This window comes from Cynocephalus volans, chromosome 11 (genome assembly GCF_027409185.1).
Source record: "Cynocephalus volans isolate mCynVol1 chromosome 11, mCynVol1.pri, whole genome shotgun sequence".
Taxonomy (NCBI): Eukaryota; Metazoa; Chordata; class Mammalia; order Dermoptera; family Cynocephalidae; genus Cynocephalus; species Cynocephalus volans.
In genome coordinates this window covers 121,666,955-121,683,826 of record NC_084470.1, presented here as the reverse complement: position 1 = coordinate 121,683,826, position 16,872 = coordinate 121,666,955, and the positions used below count along the sequence as shown (strand labels likewise).

Genomic DNA, 16,872 nt, shown 5'->3' with positions numbered 1-16,872 from the left:
GTGGGTTATAGCATGATGAACAGAATGTTGTCTCTGCCCACCAGGGCCCCACTCACCCCAGGCAACCCAGGCCCCCCAAGCTGGCTGGTGGGATAAGCGACCACAGGACTCCCACAGCTTCTCTCCTGTCATGCATTTGCCCAGACCCCCAGCCACGCCAGGCTGGGAGCCTCAAGTGGTGAGGGGTGAGGGTCTGTTCAGAGCCAGCCTCTGTGGGGCCTGATGGTCACTGGGCAGTCTGAGCCAAAACCCCTCAGGCCCACACTACTCCTTCCCGGCAGAGTCTCACAGGGAGGTGGGAAGCTTGAGCCACCTCCCTTCCGCATTTCCATGAAGGGATATCACACAATCGTGCCCTTTCTTCTCTCGCTTTAAGCACTCATTGCTTGTAACCAAGGCAGCCATCACTGTGAGGGGCAAAGAAACAGCCCCCTGGACGGATTTCAGCCTGGGTGGGAAGTGTGGGTAGGTCCAGATCTCTGGAAGTGCAGTCAAAAATCCACCACGTTGGAGAGCCCCCTTCCTCCCCTGCCTGGCCCTCCCTGTGTTTTCTGTCCCTGCATTCTGCCCCCCAACCATGCTGCCCCTAGCCCTCTCCTAGGAGCAGGCTGCAGCAGCAGCAGCTTCGCCCCAGCATTCACATCATGTGTTCATGAGCGTCCTCCGGCCATACCAGGAAGAGATAAATACCTCGCCTGGGTGAAGTTATATCACTGGTGTCCCCAAGACTTTAGGGGAGTAGGGGAGGCTCTCGTAGTCTCAGGGTCTGGCTGTATGAAGTCAGTGAATCACAAATATTCTCATAGCCATTGCTTCCAATGATCCTCATGTTATGCTGGGTGTACCCTGGGAGGGAGGTGGGGCAAGGTTATTATCTTCCAAGTATGGATGAGGAAACTGAGGCTCAGACATTAACCAGGTAGGTAGAGAGTAGCAGAGCTGGTATTTTAATCCAGGTGTACTGACTCCAAATCTCAGACTCTCTTCACAATATTGTTGAAAGAGAACTTAGAGGTCACTTCGTACAACCTTGTGTTTTACAAATGATGAACTGAGGTCAGAGAGGGAGAGGGACATCTCCAAGTCACACAGCATGTAAGAGGCAAATCTGGGTCTCAAGAGCCCAGCTGGAGGCCATTCTATCCTCTGTCGAGGGGATGAGAATGGCAGGTTGGTAGAGATGACCTGACACCCACATGTCCTTGATTTGTCCCAAATCGTTATCATTTCTCAGCAGTTGCCTCTAGACCAGTGGTTGTGAATTCAGGTGTCTGCAAGGACAGGCAGGTAAGTAGTCAAGTGGGGCAGTCTAGGCCCTGGACTCTAGGATAATATAGCAGGAAGGGACAGTGACTGCAGACTGGAAGTGCTTGTCCTGCCTAAAAGCATTCAAGTCCGACTAAATACATCAGTAGGGTTTGTGGGAGTGGGGGGCACAGAAGAAATGAGATTGGCCACAAGTTGGTCAGTGTTGGAGCTGGGTGTTAAGTAACGGGGTTATTAACAGTAAACTGTATAAATGCATACATTTTAAATTTTTTATAATAAAAAGTGATTTTTTTAATTAATGTGCTATCAAAAAAAACATATTAGGTCCTCAAGCCATATTAGGTCCACAGGCCACCAATCAGCAAACTCTCCCCTATACGTTCCTGAATAGCTCACCAGCCATCTCTGTCCTTCATTCCAATTCTCTCTGCATTCCAATTCATTTCCGTCCTTCATTCCAATGTCTCTCTGGGACAGGGGGAGATGAGAGGGGGAGGAGGGGAGATGACAGAAGGAGGAAGGGAGATGTGCTGGCTTGGGAAGGGCTCAGAAGTTGATGACCGTCATGCCAGGAGCACAGACTCTCAGGATTTGGATGATCCCATGCAAATGATGGAGGTGGCACCCCTGCCCTTGCCCACACTCCTTATGGCCCGCCCATCTCCTTGGCTCCCTGCCCACCCTCCCTGCACCTCACTGTACTTTGCTCACCTTTCCTGTACTCTCCCTACCATCCAACACACAAAGAGAAACAAGCAAACCTGGGGCCTGCTGTTCTCAGCCTGCAGAACAAGCCATATCTCATCTGGATGGAAAAGGACTGCATGAGTGGCCTGGCATGTCCGGTCTGCAGATGAGTTGCGTGGACTTCCAGCAAGTTATCACCAACAGGGTGTGGACAGCACTCTTTGGGGTAGAAAGAGGGTGGGGAAAGAAGGTATGGGTTTTATTTTCCCTTCTCCCTCTCTTAGACTGATTGCCATTTGCCATAATCCCTCTCCTAAACCTTGACATCTTCCTGATTTATAAAGTGCGTTCACATTTATGATACCAGTTAACCTTCCCAAACCTGTGAGGTAGATGTTATCCCCATTTTATCAATGAGGAAACTGAGACTCCCCATGATCAAGTGACTTGCCCAAGATCACGTAGCTTGTGAGTGGCAGAGCCCAGGGCTGCTGACCCTAATTGTCATGTTCTTTCTTTTACCCCAGACTGGAGAGGGGTGGGCAGAGTCCTCTATCATTGGGCTCTGCAGCTCTTGATGAAACTATGATGGAGAAATAAATTTCATTGTTTTCTAAGTAGTCAACTGGAATGGCAGGAAATTTTGAGGGCCTGCTACTTAACTGCAAGTGTGTTGTGTTTTTATAACTGAGGAGCATTGTTAAAGGTAATGGGGTCACCTGAACGGGATGTCGACGTGCACAGGGGAAATTTGGATTTCCCGTCACTTTGAGTAATGAACGTACAGCCTCCTAATCTCACCTGACTGTGATGCAGAGAAGCTGAAAGAAGACATGGACGTTGTCTACGTGAGCTAGGGACAGCGACTAGGTCTTACATCAAATCTTAATTCTTCCTTAACTTTGCTGTGTGGCCCCAGACCAGACTTTTCCCTCTCTGATCCTCAGAATAGCCGTCTGGCAGCCAAAGTTATCTGCTATGCCAGTTCACTGTACAGTGAGACTCCACTCCCTTAGCAACCTCCTGGAGAAGGTAATTTAGGAAAGGACTGTCAGTGCTCAGAGGAAGCATCCCAAACCCCTCACTGGTTTGGGAATTTAACACCAGGAGAGTGACAGGCACCAGAAGCAAGGCAATTGGGAGGAGGAATTAAAGAGCCTCCTTCTGGACCTAGCCATCCAGCCCTGGCCTGCACAGAGCTTGCTTTTCATTCCTTTTTCCTCTGTTAGTTTGGCTTGTTTTCCAAACACGGGTCAAACAATCCCTCTCCAGAAGCAGCAGCAGCAGAAGGAAATGTTATTAAAAACAAGTCCGTTAGTGGGCATGGCGTGTGGATGAAGTCTTCGGGAGTTTTGGCTGCCAAATAAAGACTTCATTGTTGTCCTCCCTCCTTTCCCAAGCTCCCTCCCTCTCCCCTCTCCTCCCTCCCGCTGTTCTGCCCCTCCCTCCCCCTAACCTAACCCACCCCAATAGGATCTGGTGGAAGAAAAGACAAGCAGGCACGCAGCACTTGGAGATCAGGACTTCTAGCTGGCTCTGCTGCCACAGCTCTACCGAGGGGTGGGGGCGGAAGAGGAGACTAAACCCAGAGCTGAGAGTAGAGGCAGGTGTGTGCAGGTAAGCCTAAGCGGGAGACGGGTAGGAGACTTGGAAGAGCTCTTCCTCTGCAAGTTTCCTCCTGCTCTAAGCTAGGTTATTGATCTAGCCTCTATCTTCTCACTCCTTCCTTCTGTCCTTCAACCTTTTTCTCCTCTCAAGTGAGCTCACATTAGCCTTCCTCATTTCTTCTCTTCACCATCCTATACCCCTATGTTCGCCTGCTGCAAAATGTAAACTTTTTTGGTACTGATGTTTGTTGTAGCATGGAGAGCTCTGCTGCACACAGTATTTCTACAGATCAGGTGTTTCCATAGAAACTGGACTCAAGAACCCATTTCTCTGCACCTTTCACGTATTGTCACATATTGTCGAAGACACACACGCAAACACATCACACAGAGGCTGCGTTTTCACCCCCACCCCATCCGCATGCACAAAACGAAGACACCCTGTTCATTTACCTTACTCTCTGATGTGCAGAGCTAGACCACAGAGTGACTAGTTATCAGCGGACACTCACACTTGCGTGCACACACACTCACACACACACACTGCATCTTGTCTCTCGCCCTCTCACACGCCTCCCCAGCTGCAAGAGCAAAGAGAAAGTGCGTCTCCCACTGAGATGGCAGAGCCAAAGAAAATCATGTGTGCTAGGTCCAGGCCGAGCGGGTAGGAGAGGAGCAGGAGCAGGAGCTGAAAGCATTTCTTCGTTCTTTAGAGCTTTATTGGGTAGGAGGGAGAAAAAAAGTGGCTTTCCAACCTGCACAGTATCTTCCCAGCAGCTCTGAATTTCTCTGTCTCACTGGTCCAAACTACTTGGTTTTTGGAAAGAAAGAGAAGAAAGCGACCAGTTTCCAAGCCTTGGAGGTCCTAATTCCAGCTCTGGGGGTAGGTTTTTGTGTTTGTTTTTATTTTTTCTTTCTTTTCCTCTGCAGGCAGCCAGAACAAATTTCTCTTTAAAGCCATTCTGAAATTATCCCAACCACTCAGATTGGGAAGGGGTCCTTGTGGCAGAGGAAAACAAAATGATACTAGTTCCTTAAGCAGTCGGCCAGTCAGCCAGTCAGCGAGGGGAAAGCTGGAGGGCAGCCCCTCTCCAGCTCCCAACTCATCTCTCTCCAACAGTAGACAGGGTCTATCCCAAGGCAGGCAGGGTGTGGGCTAAATCAAGATCCCAGACACAGCTGATCTTCCAAATCACCTGGGAGCTGAGGAGGGAGGGGACTGGAGGGCTTACTAAAGACACACGTCTCGACCTTTGCTCCAGACATATTGTATCAAGACCCAGGAATCTGTTGCTTTAGTATTTCAGGGTATTCTCATGGAAGGCCAGAGCTTGAGGACCTGAATCAGGGGCCTGGGAGAGAACTTTGCTGTGATTTACGAGCCCAGGACTCCTGGCACTGTTAGCTGGGCAGAAAGGCTGTGTGGTTTCCTGGGAAAGGAGCTCCAGAGTGTCCCAGATAGGCCATCCTTCTTTGGGAAGAGGAAGTGAGCACCTGAGTGAACCAGGAAGATCTGTGAGCTGTCCCTTCCTTCCTCCTCACCAGCACACACAGCCATATCACAGAGGAATAATCCAGAAAGAAAGTTCCCTCAAGATAGCTCCAAAGAGCTTATGCCTCCACTCACCTGCTAACCTGCCTGCCCCTGGACCCCAGGAGCAGTGCTGAGCCACTCTCCTGTCCCTTCTGGATCCCCTCTCCTCCTGCTCGACAGCTGTCTGCTCTGTTGGGCTCTCACGGTGGATGGATGGAACACTAAGTTCTTCACTCCCCATCACCTCCGTGGCGGCAGCCCTATTTACTGGGCACGTGAGCAGAGCATTTCAAGGCTGGAAGGGGCAGAAGAGCCAGGTACAAAAAGTTGGGAGGAGAAGTCATGGGTCACAGTGGGACTCCACAGGCAGCTTCAGGGGCAAGTATAGGGGCCAAGGGAAGACATCCCCTTCACCCCCCTGAAGCTTCTCTGAAAAATCACCTAACAGATTAATATGAAGAAAAGACATAACAAATTTATTATATCATCGCTTTAAGTGACACAGGAGCCTTCAGAACGAAGACCCAAAGATCTAGGGAAAATCGTCCATTTTTACGCTTAGGTCCTGTGAAGCAGGCACAGCCGTGAAGAGATATGACTGGATGAGAGAAGCATGCTCTAATGCTGATAGCCTGAGTGGGGACATCCAGCAAAGCCTGTCTGTTCAGATTCTTTTTGGCATTCATTCCTTTCTGGAATGGGAGTCTCACGACCCACCATCAGACAAGATGGGTCAGGGAATTTCTTTAGGGCCAGCTCCAAGACAGAAAGGCAGGGGGAGAAGATTAGAAGATATCTGTGACCCACCTTGGCTTGCATCAGGGAAGAAAGAGGCTGAGACAGGAGCAGGAGAAGGTCAGAGGAAAACTTTGCTCTTGAGGATGCTTCGGAGGCTTTCACTTTGGGGTATCGCTTTCTGGGCCCCAACAGACTCACACCTTCTCCGGCCAGGGTCCCCTTAGTGTATTGGAGGGACAGAGTGAGCTTTCCCCAGGTGGCTCTCTAGGGTCTCTCCTACTAGTGGATTTTGAGACCCGAGTGTGGCCTCACAAGTCACATGGGGAGGGAGTTGCTCTGTATGGAAGAGTCTTCAGGTATTTGGTGGGGCTGCTCTCTAGCCAGCCTGAAGGGAAAAAAAACCCATGCCTTTGAAATAATATCAACAGTCCCTTAACATTCACTGAGCACTCACTGTGCACACATAACTCATTTAACTCTCAAAACAATCCCATAAGAAGGTGCTAACATGCACATTTTATAGATGAGGAAACCCAGGCCTTGCCCAGCTAAAGAGGTGAGGAGTTGCAGAGTTGGGACCCAGCTCTACAACCACCAAGGCACAGAACGGATTCTTCTAGGCTTTCCTCAGGAGTTGGAAATACTGGGGGAGGGAGGCAGAGAGAAGGATGTGGTGGGCAACAGGCTGTCAGAGGAGAAGAGCCATCCCACCCTTATTTCTTCCCCACCCTGCAGAATGGAAGACTTACTCTTCTGGCCTGAGGCCAGAAAAACTTCATTCTGTTTACACTTCATTCTGTTGCCTTGTGGTAGACATTGAGGAGACAGATGGTCTCTCCATAATAGTGTTACATTTATTTTTAGCTATTTTTTATGTGCAGGGCATTTTAAAGTTGCTTGTCACACTTGCTTCTGACAATTGGATGAAGAATATAGGGATAGAGAAGGTTTTGTTATCCCCATTCTACAGGTAAGAAAACTGAGGCTCAGGACCGGGTCACATCACTAGGTAGTGGCGGAGAATCCTCGTCTCCTGACTGATGTGCATTGTGAAGCTCTCTCCCATTGTCACAGGCAGGCTCACCTTGGACTGTTTCACTCCCTAGGAAAGGAGCAGCTGCACAATGGTGTATTGAATTCATCGTGCCCCCATACAGCCCCCTTTGTTACCCAGGGCCACACCAGCCCTAATGGGGGCCTTGAGAGAGTCTCAGGTAGCCTGGGTGGGCCTGGCTCACTTCTCTAACAAACAGGCAGAGATCACCTGACTCTCTCTGCTTCCAACTCCCTTCTAGGCTACAGGAAGAGATAATAGAAGCATATTGGCTCTCAGAGTCAGGGTTTAGAACAGAAAGAAGGGAAGGAAGGGAGAGGGGCATCTTGATGTGCATGGGCATTACCCAGCGGTAAGGGCAGCCCCGTTCTCTGTGGTGGGGTAGCTGTCTGGGTTATGCCATGGAAGCTTAGGGGTGACTAAGTAGACAATCTGACAAGGACATAGTATGGAGTAATCCTGGTGCTAACCCTTCCTATCCCTGGCAGACTAACTCAATCTCACTCCCAGTCCAAGCCCAACCTCTCCATACAAAACCAATTATCCTTTAAGCTGCTCCTGATAATTTGCCAAACCCATCTGGACCTCAGTCCAGCCCTGCCCTGAGCACAGACATTGCACCGGTCCTGAGTTCTAACCTTAAATGAATGAGATAGATAGGAGTCTCTCTAGAGAATCTGCTCTTTTGTAAACAAAAAAATGAATAAGTAAAGTCTCTGCCATTTGTAGGGATTTTACACTCCATAACATGCCTTCAGTCACAGGATCTCATCTGATCCTCACACAGATGAGGAGCCTTGGGTGAAGAGTCAGGGCCAGGATTCAAGCCCAGATCCACAGCAGTTGGAACTGAAATTTGAATTCAGAACTCTTCAGAAATGTTCTTAAATGTAGAGAGTGAGTTTGGGGTTGGGCAAAGTAACTGCTTTTCTCCCACAGGAAGCAGGGGCTTTTTGAGTACCAAAGCAGGGTTGCATGAAGTTGGTTGTTGTAGGTGGTCAACAAGCGTTCATTGATTGAGCATAAACAGAGCTCTCTAGAAAGCTGGGGGTGGGGAGGTGCGCTTGCACACATATGACGCACTCTAAGGGTGCTTACGACCAGTCAGAAGGTTCTGGAAGGTAAGATCATGGAGAGTGTGGCTTTGAGGCTTTGTGGGAGGGACTATGACTCCCTTTGGAGTGTAGGCTCCTCCAGTCTGTCACACGGATTCTGGTTGCAGAGACCTAGGACATCACAGAGTATTGCCAGAGGGAAGGCTGTGCTGTCAGTACTTCCCGCCTGCCCCCGCTGGACAGCCAAGCTCCAGCAGGAAGGGGCGTGACCCATGAGAAAAGCCTTGGAAACGCACGCTATTTCCTTAAGAGAGCAGCACTCCAGCAGTTTGGTGGTGATCCAGCGCTGGGGCTGAGAGAAGGGGAGGTGAATGATCCCCTTCTCCATGGTACACTCCCCAGGAAGCATTTCCTAGGAGCCTCCTTTTCTCTGGGAGGAGCCTGGCTAGCCTGAGATTTGGAATGTAAAAGGGTCAGAAGCACTAGTGGGGAGATAAGACAAGTTCCCAAAGGGTCTGGTGCTAGAGACGGGGATGAGAAGGCCTGTGCCCACTGCGAATGAGAAAGACAGGGTGGGCAGTCTGCTGGGGGTGGCTGTGACTGACCTGCCCACTCCTGTCACCAGGGCTGCTGACAGCTCCACCCCCAGAAGAGGCCAGCTGCCCGCCGTGTCACTGCGCCTCACAGAGAGGCTGCTCAACTCGGTGTCCAGTATCTGGTACATGCTTTTGGTGACAAAGGCAACGATGGGGAATAGGGGAACCCCCTGGGGTAGGCTTCTCAGATCATGAGAGATTTCCAGCTACTTCCAGGCTTCTGGGTAATTGGAAAACAAAGAAATTTAAAACAAAACAAAAAAAAAGGTCACAAAAATTGGGGGTTTAAAAATGTTTACTTTTAGACTACTAATGCTTTAACTTCCCCCTTAATTTATATGCAATAAGACTGTATGTGCTTTTTTCAAGAAAATTACAGGACTTACAAAATGTTAATTCATAGTTCACCAATTATAAGAGAAGTGGGGTCCTGCAACAAGACTCCGGTTAAAGTTTTACAATGAATGTCTTCTCTTTTTTAGTCCTTTCAGTATATCCTTGAGACTGTTATATCCTCAACTGGAGATAAAGCCAGGAATCTAAGTCCAAGTCCTTTGTGATAGGAGGTCAGAAGGAAATGGTCCTCTGGACCCCCTTGGAGAGGGCTGCCCGGGAAGAGAACACCTCAGGGGGAGGTAGAGAAGCAGCAGAGGCTAAGGGACAGTCTCCGCCCTCCTTCCCTCCCTCCCATACTCAGTGTACTGCATAAGGGCTGACACACACACACAGATGGCAAGCGAACATATTTGCTTATGTGCGTGTGTGACGGGGGGAGGGGGGCCGTGTGTGAGGTGTGCAGGCTGGGGGTCAAGGGTGCGTGCGTGTGTGCGTGTGTGTATGCGCGCGTGTGTGTGCGTGTGCATGTGTGTGCGTGCGTGTGTGTGCGCGTGCGTGCGTGCGTGCGTGTGTGTGTGAGAGCTGCAGTGAGACTCCCTCCACCCATCCGGGGCTGAGCTTTGCCCTCCTTCCTGTTTCCTGTCACATTCAACTCCTCCTGAGCATCTGGCCCAGGACTCAGCAGCTGGTGAGGGGTTTCTGTTGCCTCCCTTTCATCAAAGCCAGCAAGAAGCCAGGCCCCGGGTCTAGCAAGGGAAGCATCTCAGCTGATGTGGGCTCAAAGGGAAGATAGGAGAGAGCAGGCCCTGGATAGGAGGCAGTGATCACAGGTCCAGATGCAAGCTGGGGACACACTCCAGCCCACTCTATCTCAGAGAACCCCAAGAAGCCTGCATCCCCAATGTGTCCAGACCCCAGGGAGGAGGGGGGTGGACCACAATTGTGAGGAAGAGGCAAGCAAGGCCGGTTAAAGCAATGTGGGAATGGGGACCCTAGCTGGAGGCCTGAGGGCATCATAGGGGAAGGTGCAGGGCATAGACCCTTCCCACCCCAGGCTAGGGGAGGAAGCCTGTGGGAGCTGCCACTTTCTGTCTGCAGCCCTGGGTCTATTGCTATTTCCCCCGTTTCAATTCAACATGGTCCTGTCTGAAGGGTCATCAGGGCCAAAGCAAGGGCAACCTCAAAACATCCTCTGCTCCCTACTCCAGTGCCACTGAGGCTAGCAGGAAGTTCTCTCTGATATCCTACCTCAAGATTGCCAACTCCAAAGGATATGGGGAGCAGCAATACGGGGTCAAAAGAAATGAAATGTTTTCCCCACATTTTTCTATCCCTTCCCTGTTTGTTCTCCCGGGAGCCTCCACATCTGGGGAGAAATTCTTGGCATGACTCCCGCTGGCAAAGACCAGCATTCTCAGAGCCAAGTGCGGGGGGCAAGGAGAGGGGAGGCCGGGACACTGGCGAGCAGGGTGGATGCAGGGTGTCTGCAGCACGTCCCCTCCTTCCCAGGACCTCTGAGACTCTACTCTGCAAGGCAGGAGACCTGGATTTTTGTCCTGGCTCTGCTGTGAAAGAGCTTTCTGGCCTTGGCAAGCCATTTCTTCCCTCCAGTCCTCAGTTTTTGAAAACAGTGGGGCCTCGACTTGATTGGTGGATTCAAACCATTTTCAGCAATGAAACTTTTTTTTTTTTTTCAAATGAATACTTTACCTAACCCACAATATATATAACAGATTTTTTTAAAAAACAAAAACAGAGCTGCCTAGGTTGGCATAGGAGTGGTTTGGGGGTACCCCAGGGCCATCTCCTCGGTCTCTCTCCTACAGGAGGGTTCCACAGAAATAGAGGCACAGTTTGAAAACCACCATGTTGCTGAATCTCTAAGGACTGTTCCAGATTTAATGCCTCAGGACTCTATGGTTCATATATCCTAACATCCCTCTTATAAAGACAGGATTTTCTCATGCTATAAATGGGGAGACTGAGGGCCAGAGGGGTTAATGGTCTTCTCCAATAAGTCCCAGGACTCCTGATTCACAGTCCAATGTGCTTTTTCCTAGTATGGCTCACCCTCTCCAGAGCGGGCTTAGCACCTTGAGTGTCAACCTCTGGGCAGGGAACCCAGAGCCTCAAGCCCTTGTTACCTCGTCACCTGCTGGCTGTGGGCAAACAGGCCCCCAAGCTCTGCCCAACTCCACTGGAGCTGGTCCTGGCTGACTCCAGCTGCAAAGACACAGCATCCCCTTACTAAAGCCCAGCAGGCTAATGACCTCCTGTATCTCCTCCCTGCAGGAGTGTCACCTGGATCATGAGGTCATCCCTCTGCTGGCTCCTCCCACTTCTACTCCTCTTGGCCTCAGTGGCCCAAGGCCAACCAACACGACGACCAAGACCCGGGTCTGGGCCCAGGCGCAGACCCAGGCCCAGGCCCACGCCCAGCTTTCCTCAGCCCCATGAGCCATCAGAGCCTACAGACCTGCCTCCGCCCCTTCCTCCAGGCCCTCCATCTGTCTTTCCTGACTGTCCCCGGGAATGCTACTGCCCCCCTGATTTCCCGTCTGCCCTCTACTGTGATAGCCGCAACCTGCGCAAGGTCCCTGTCATCCCATCTCGCATCCATTACCTCTATCTCCAGAACAACTTCATCTCTGAGCTCCCAGTGGAGTCCTTCAAGAACGCCACGGGCCTGAGGTGGATCAATCTGGACAACAACCGAATCCGCAAGATAGACCAGAGGGTACTGGAGAAACTTCCCAGCCTGATCTTCCTCTACATGGAGAAGAACGAGCTCGAAGAGGTGCCCTCAGCCCTGCCCCCGAACCTGGAGCAGCTGAGGCTGAGCCAGAACAAGATCTCCAGAATCCCGGCCGGCGTCTTCAGCAAGCTGGAGAACCTGCTGCTCTTGGATCTCCAGCACAACAGGCTAAGTGATGGCGTCTTCAAGCCTGACACCTTCCAGGGTCTCAAGAACCTCATGCAGCTCAACCTGGCCCACAACATCCTGAGAAAGATGCCACCAAAAGTCCCCAAGGCCATTCACCAGCTCTACCTGGACAGCAACAACATCGACACCATCCCTAGTGGTTACTTCAAGGGCTTCCCCAACCTCGCCTTCATTCGGCTTAACTACAATAAGCTGTCAGACAGGGGACTCCCCAAGAATTCCTTTAACATCTCCAACCTGCTCGTGCTCCACCTGTCCCACAACAGGATCAGCAATGTGCCTGCCATCAACAGCAAGCTGGAGCGCCTGTACCTCAACAACAACAGCATTGAGAGTGAGTGGGGGCGGGGCTGGGGGCGGGGCCACAGGAAGGGAGGTTGGAGACTCTTCCTGCCTCCACCCTTTCTCAGGAGCCTCAGGGTGGGGCAGTGCAGAAAGCATCCACTTTGGCAGTGGACTTAAAATCTTGGCCTTACCACTAACTATCTGTGTGACCTTAAAAAGATTTTTGACTATTTGACCTCCTGGGGTAGTTTCCTCATTTGTAAAATGCAAACAGTAATAATTCCTTCTAGCACAATGTTGATATGAGGATTTAATAGTTGAATGTAGATAAAGTGCCCAGAATACCATGCCTGGAGGGTAATAGGTTTTCTTCCTTCATCTCTTTTCATCGGCTCCAGCTTCTTTGGCCTTTGGATCTATAGGTACGGTAGACATGAAATATACTCCTAGACATTATCTTAAAAGCAGAACAGAGACATTTAAGTGTCCACCCTGAAATGTTCTGGGCCTGCCTGCTGCAGAAGCACACAGCCACAGAAGAATGCTTCTTCCCAAGTCTGAGCCTAGGTTTTGAAGAGCCTATAAAAGCTATAGCCAGAAAGACAGCTACATACTCGGGGTATACAACTGGTAAAAATGTGGCAGCCAGAAAAAAATGTCTATATGCTGGTACTTTCTGAATCTATCTGGAGGTTGCAATGTTCAGTTGTATAAGACAGTGCATTTAAGGCAAAGTTTGCCTAAGCTACATTTACAGGGTCCTGTGCTTGGGGTATCTATTGCAGCCCAGAAGAGGAGGCTGAGAGTCACAGTTTAGCTTCAATCAAAAATGTCAGCTCTAAAAAAAAAAAGTCAGCTCTAAGCAGAGCATCAAGAGAAATGTTTAGAAACAAGTGAAAGAATATTATCTGGCCTTGAACAAAATCAAGGTACATTCACACAAGCAATGCAGCAGCTGAAGAGATAAAGGGAACCAAGGGAAGAGAGAAGGGCCTCTAGAACAATATTAGGGGACCTTTAGTTTCCAAGGCAAAGAATGAGAGGGAGATTGCTGAAGTTTCTACAATCTTCAAACAAATGGGTAGGATAACAGGCCGGTTCATTTGTCTAGAATAATTACAGGAAGTGGAGGAGGGCTCTTAAAAATCTTGCAAGAAACAAATTCAGGAAAAGGGAAAAACTGTCTAATTTTACCCTGCAGGTAGCACATCCAAGTGGAACACATTACCCCCAGGAAGCTGTATAGGCTGAAAATATAGACAGAAAAGATATCTTGATTAATAAATGGCTGACAGGTCTCTACCAGATTGTGGAAGAACAGATTGCTGGGGGATATCCCGGCTTTCTGAGATTGCAGTCAGAAAAATCACGCCTCACACCCATCCAGCCTGTCTCCTGTGTCACTGACAGACAGAATGAGCTGAGTAGGACCTATGTCAGTGTGATGGTGATGTTCTTAGAAAGGATCATAATGTCACCACCTGTACTGTCTTTTACAGTTTGCAAAATGCCTTCACCAACATTGTCTCCCCTGTTGTATGGGGCAGGCACCATGCCCACCATTTCACAGGCTGGGGAACTGGGTTGCCAGGGTGGTAAGGCAACAGCCCAAAGTCACAAAGCCCATAAGGGGAAAACGTCCCTGTGTCAGGGCTCTTCTGCTCTCCCAATGATGAAGAGGGAGAGGAGGGAGAGGAAGAAGAAGACACAGAGATGACTTTTCCTCTGTCTCCTCCATAGATGAAAAACGAGGCAAAGCTTAGGGAGAGTAAAACATTCATTTAGAAGATGACATGCCTGATGTCATCTAACAAGAGGTGAAGAAGAAAACAGAATCTCAGGCCATGGACACATCAGAATGAACAGGCTCATCATGTCCCTGTGGCTCCGCGTTCCTCCTCCTGACGTCCCTATTTCAGTTACCATAACCATCTTCTGTCCATCCTTATGCCTCACGTCCAATTCACAGGAGAACCTCCAGAATAATTCTCACATCAACCTGCTGGCTTCAGATATCAACTCACTCTATCGTTTCTCCACACTGCAACTAGATTCATTTTTCTACAGTATAAACCTGATCACTGGCATCTCTAAGGACCCTTCCAGATTTAACACCCCAGAATGCCGTGGTTCATATACTTTAACATCACTTGCATAAAGACAATCCTGCTCAATGCCATTCCTCAGACCGGAGGTCAAAGCCCTTACCCTCAGTGAAATACTTGAAAGCTACCATAATGTGGCTGCAACTTACCAGCTTACTCTCCTTAGGACATCACATGGCACTATTACTATACCCAGCTGCTGCTATGAGCAGAATTTTGGCCTGTACAACTTCATTCAAACAGGTTCCTCTATCAGAGCACCATCCCCTAGATCTCCACCTGTTGTAATCCTATCTTTGAAGGCCCAGCTCAAAGTTTACTTCCTATTCTCCAGAACGAATTTGCAATAGCAATTGTTGATCAGTTCCAACTTAATTCATTTTACAAATGAGCTGACTGAGCCTGGAGGTTAGGGCGATTTACCTATGGTCACACATTCCCAAAGTCAGCCAGATCCAGGGGAGAATTCCAGAGTATTTGCTCTTGGTTGTCCTCCCACCTTTGCCTCCACCCCGTTCTGTGCTGATTCTCCCCTTTTTTCTTCATAGAAATCAATGGCAGCCAGATTTGCCCCAACAACCTAGTCGCCTTCCATGATTTCTCCTCGGATCTGGAGAACGTGCCACACCTGCGCTACCTGCGGCTGGATGGGAACTTCCTGAAGCCACCCATCCCTCTGGACCTCATGATGTGCTTCCGCCTGCTGCAGTCCGTCATCATCTAGGCCTCACTCTGCCGCTGGATCTCCTCTGACTGCACTTGAAGGCTGGTGGCCAGGCGCCCGTGCCCACCCTTCGTTTTCTCTATCTCCCTTTCTTGCTTCCAGCTTTGCCTCTCTTACTCCATCTTTCTGAGGCAGGGAAAAAGCTGTATACTCTGCTGCAGCCTCTGGAGCAAGACTTCCAAGGGCTTGATGTGGTCCCACCCAGTTCAAAGACACCCACTGCACCCCCAAGCTTCTGGCCTTCTGTGGTCTCCCTTTCCTCCAGAAACACAGATGTATGTCTAAAGACTTCATAGCCCCTTCTCTCTTCTCCACCCGTCACTCCTGGGTAAATCAGGGCCAAGGACTGACATCTCATCTTGGTCCTGGCCAAGCAAGCAGAAGACAGGGCAGTCCAGAGGTGAGGTTTCGAAAGTGCCGCTGGAGACTCCTCCAACTTGGGCAGCTCTGGCTCAAAGAGGTTGAGAAACCCCAGTTTCCTCAGCCAAGGATCCCTTCTTCCAAAACTGCTGCTCCACAGCCCCGTTCCCCGGCACGACATTGCACTGGCTCTCTGCTGGCCCACATTCAGCAGGGAGGAAATGAAAGAGGTGGGGTGGAGGGTCGGGATGCCCACAAGGGCCTGCATCTGGCAGGGACAAGTTGGGTGTCTCTCCTCCTTCTCCGGGTGAACGTGGCACTCGCCCTGCGGGCTGGGGCTCAGAGAGGAACAGCCAAGGAGGAGAAGCATGGCCCGAGGAACTAGGAAGCGGCCAGTTGGAGAGGTGGGGTCAGAGCCCCAGGCTGGGCCCACGTGGGGGTGGACGGGTCCCTTGCCCAACCTCATCAGGGGCCTGAGGCCCCAGGGAACACAGTGTTCACAGTGAAGGGTCCAGCGGCGCCGGCCCGGCCCCCGCCATCTGTTCTCTATCAGCGTGGAGGGCCCGGTGCTTTCCACTCCCCGGGAGGGCGGTCCCTGAGAAACCGGGAAGACAGGGCAGAGCGCCTGGAAATCTCCCAGAAGCCTCTGCCGCGTTCGCAGATTGGCCTCTGCCTCTCAGACAGACACATCAGTGACACCTGGTGGCTGGTGGAGGTCATGGCTGGCTCCAGTCTCACCCTCTCCCTGGGGTGGTTTTCCAAGGAGCCAACGTTCCAACTTGGAGGAGCCACTGGTGATGGGCGTGGTTCCTCTCTCCTCTGGGGGCTAAAGGGCACAAAGGTCCAGAGGCTGGAGCTCATTCCCGCCGTGGGTGAGCACGAATGGGAAACCCTGGTGAACCCAGCTGAGGACACGGTTTATTCCTGTTTGCTGGATGACCTCACAGAGTCCCTTTTGCTCTCAGCTCCCACATCTGTAAACCAAGGGGGTGGATAAGATGCTCCTCCAAGGTCCTTCCAGTCTCATGTTCCGAATCTGCAGCTCTGCACTTTAAATGATATTCAAATGCAGAACAAATCCTAAATATTACCTCCTTCCCTTGCAGTAATTTATTCCCTGTGTGGACGTCCCTCCCCCAGGGGCTTGCCCACCCTCCATGCCTGACCCAAATGAGTGCCTTGGCAGGTCTCCAAGGGAAACCTCAACGGGGCTGCCTTGCTTCCACCTCTTGCCCTCCACTGACTTCCTCTAGGGGATGCTACCCCTCCACAGCCTCCTGAGTGTGTATGTTGGTATGGGGTGTGGATATTCTACAAATGAGTAAGATACAGTGACCACCCTCAAGGTAGGATGAGAAAAGTTCCAGAGATTTTTAAGAAATTGAATTAAGCTGGGTCCCTAAGTTCTAAGAAATTCCTGGTCTCACCTTTCTCTTTTGCTAATTATGGATGATAGGGCCCATTTCATCATAGCCTCCTTCCCCCTGCTCATTCCTCCTAGCTGCAGCTGGGTTTTCTAAGGCTCCTACTTAAAGTCAATATGAAGTATGTTATTATGGCTGCAAGCAATCGGGTGCT

At 50.5% G+C, this 16,872-nt stretch overlaps 1 protein-coding gene across 2 annotated transcripts; it reads left to right on the top strand.

The window, feature by feature from the left end:
* The first annotated feature begins 3,503 nt into the window (after positions 1-3,503).
* On the top strand, positions 3,504-15,291 carry PRELP (proline and arginine rich end leucine rich repeat protein). 2 transcript variants are annotated; one of them, XM_063114945.1, is made up of 3 exons: positions 3,504-3,573; positions 11,169-12,154; positions 14,759-15,291. In XM_063114945.1, the coding sequence occupies exons 2-3, from the start codon at positions 11,185-11,187 to the stop codon at positions 14,932-14,934; spliced, it is 1,146 nt and encodes a 381-aa protein (XP_062971015.1). In that variant the 5' UTR covers positions 3,504-3,573; positions 11,169-11,184; the 3' UTR covers positions 14,935-15,291. The 2 variants fall into 2 exon arrangements, with proteins under 2 accessions (XP_062971015.1, XP_062971016.1); XM_063114946.1 differs by lacking the exon at positions 3,504-3,573 and adding an exon at positions 4,359-4,446.
* Positions 15,292-16,872: the final 1,581 nt, after the last annotated feature.

Bases quoted from the DNA above. Each gene is read 5' to 3' on its own strand.
- PRELP (XM_063114945.1), top strand. From the start codon at position 11,185: ATGAGGTCATCCCTCTGCTGGCTCCTCCCACTTCTACTCCTCTTGGCC. The intron at 12,155-14,758 runs GTGAGTGGGGGC...TTTTCTTCATAG, and splicing joins CAACAACAACAGCATTGAGA to AAATCAATGGCAGCCAGATT.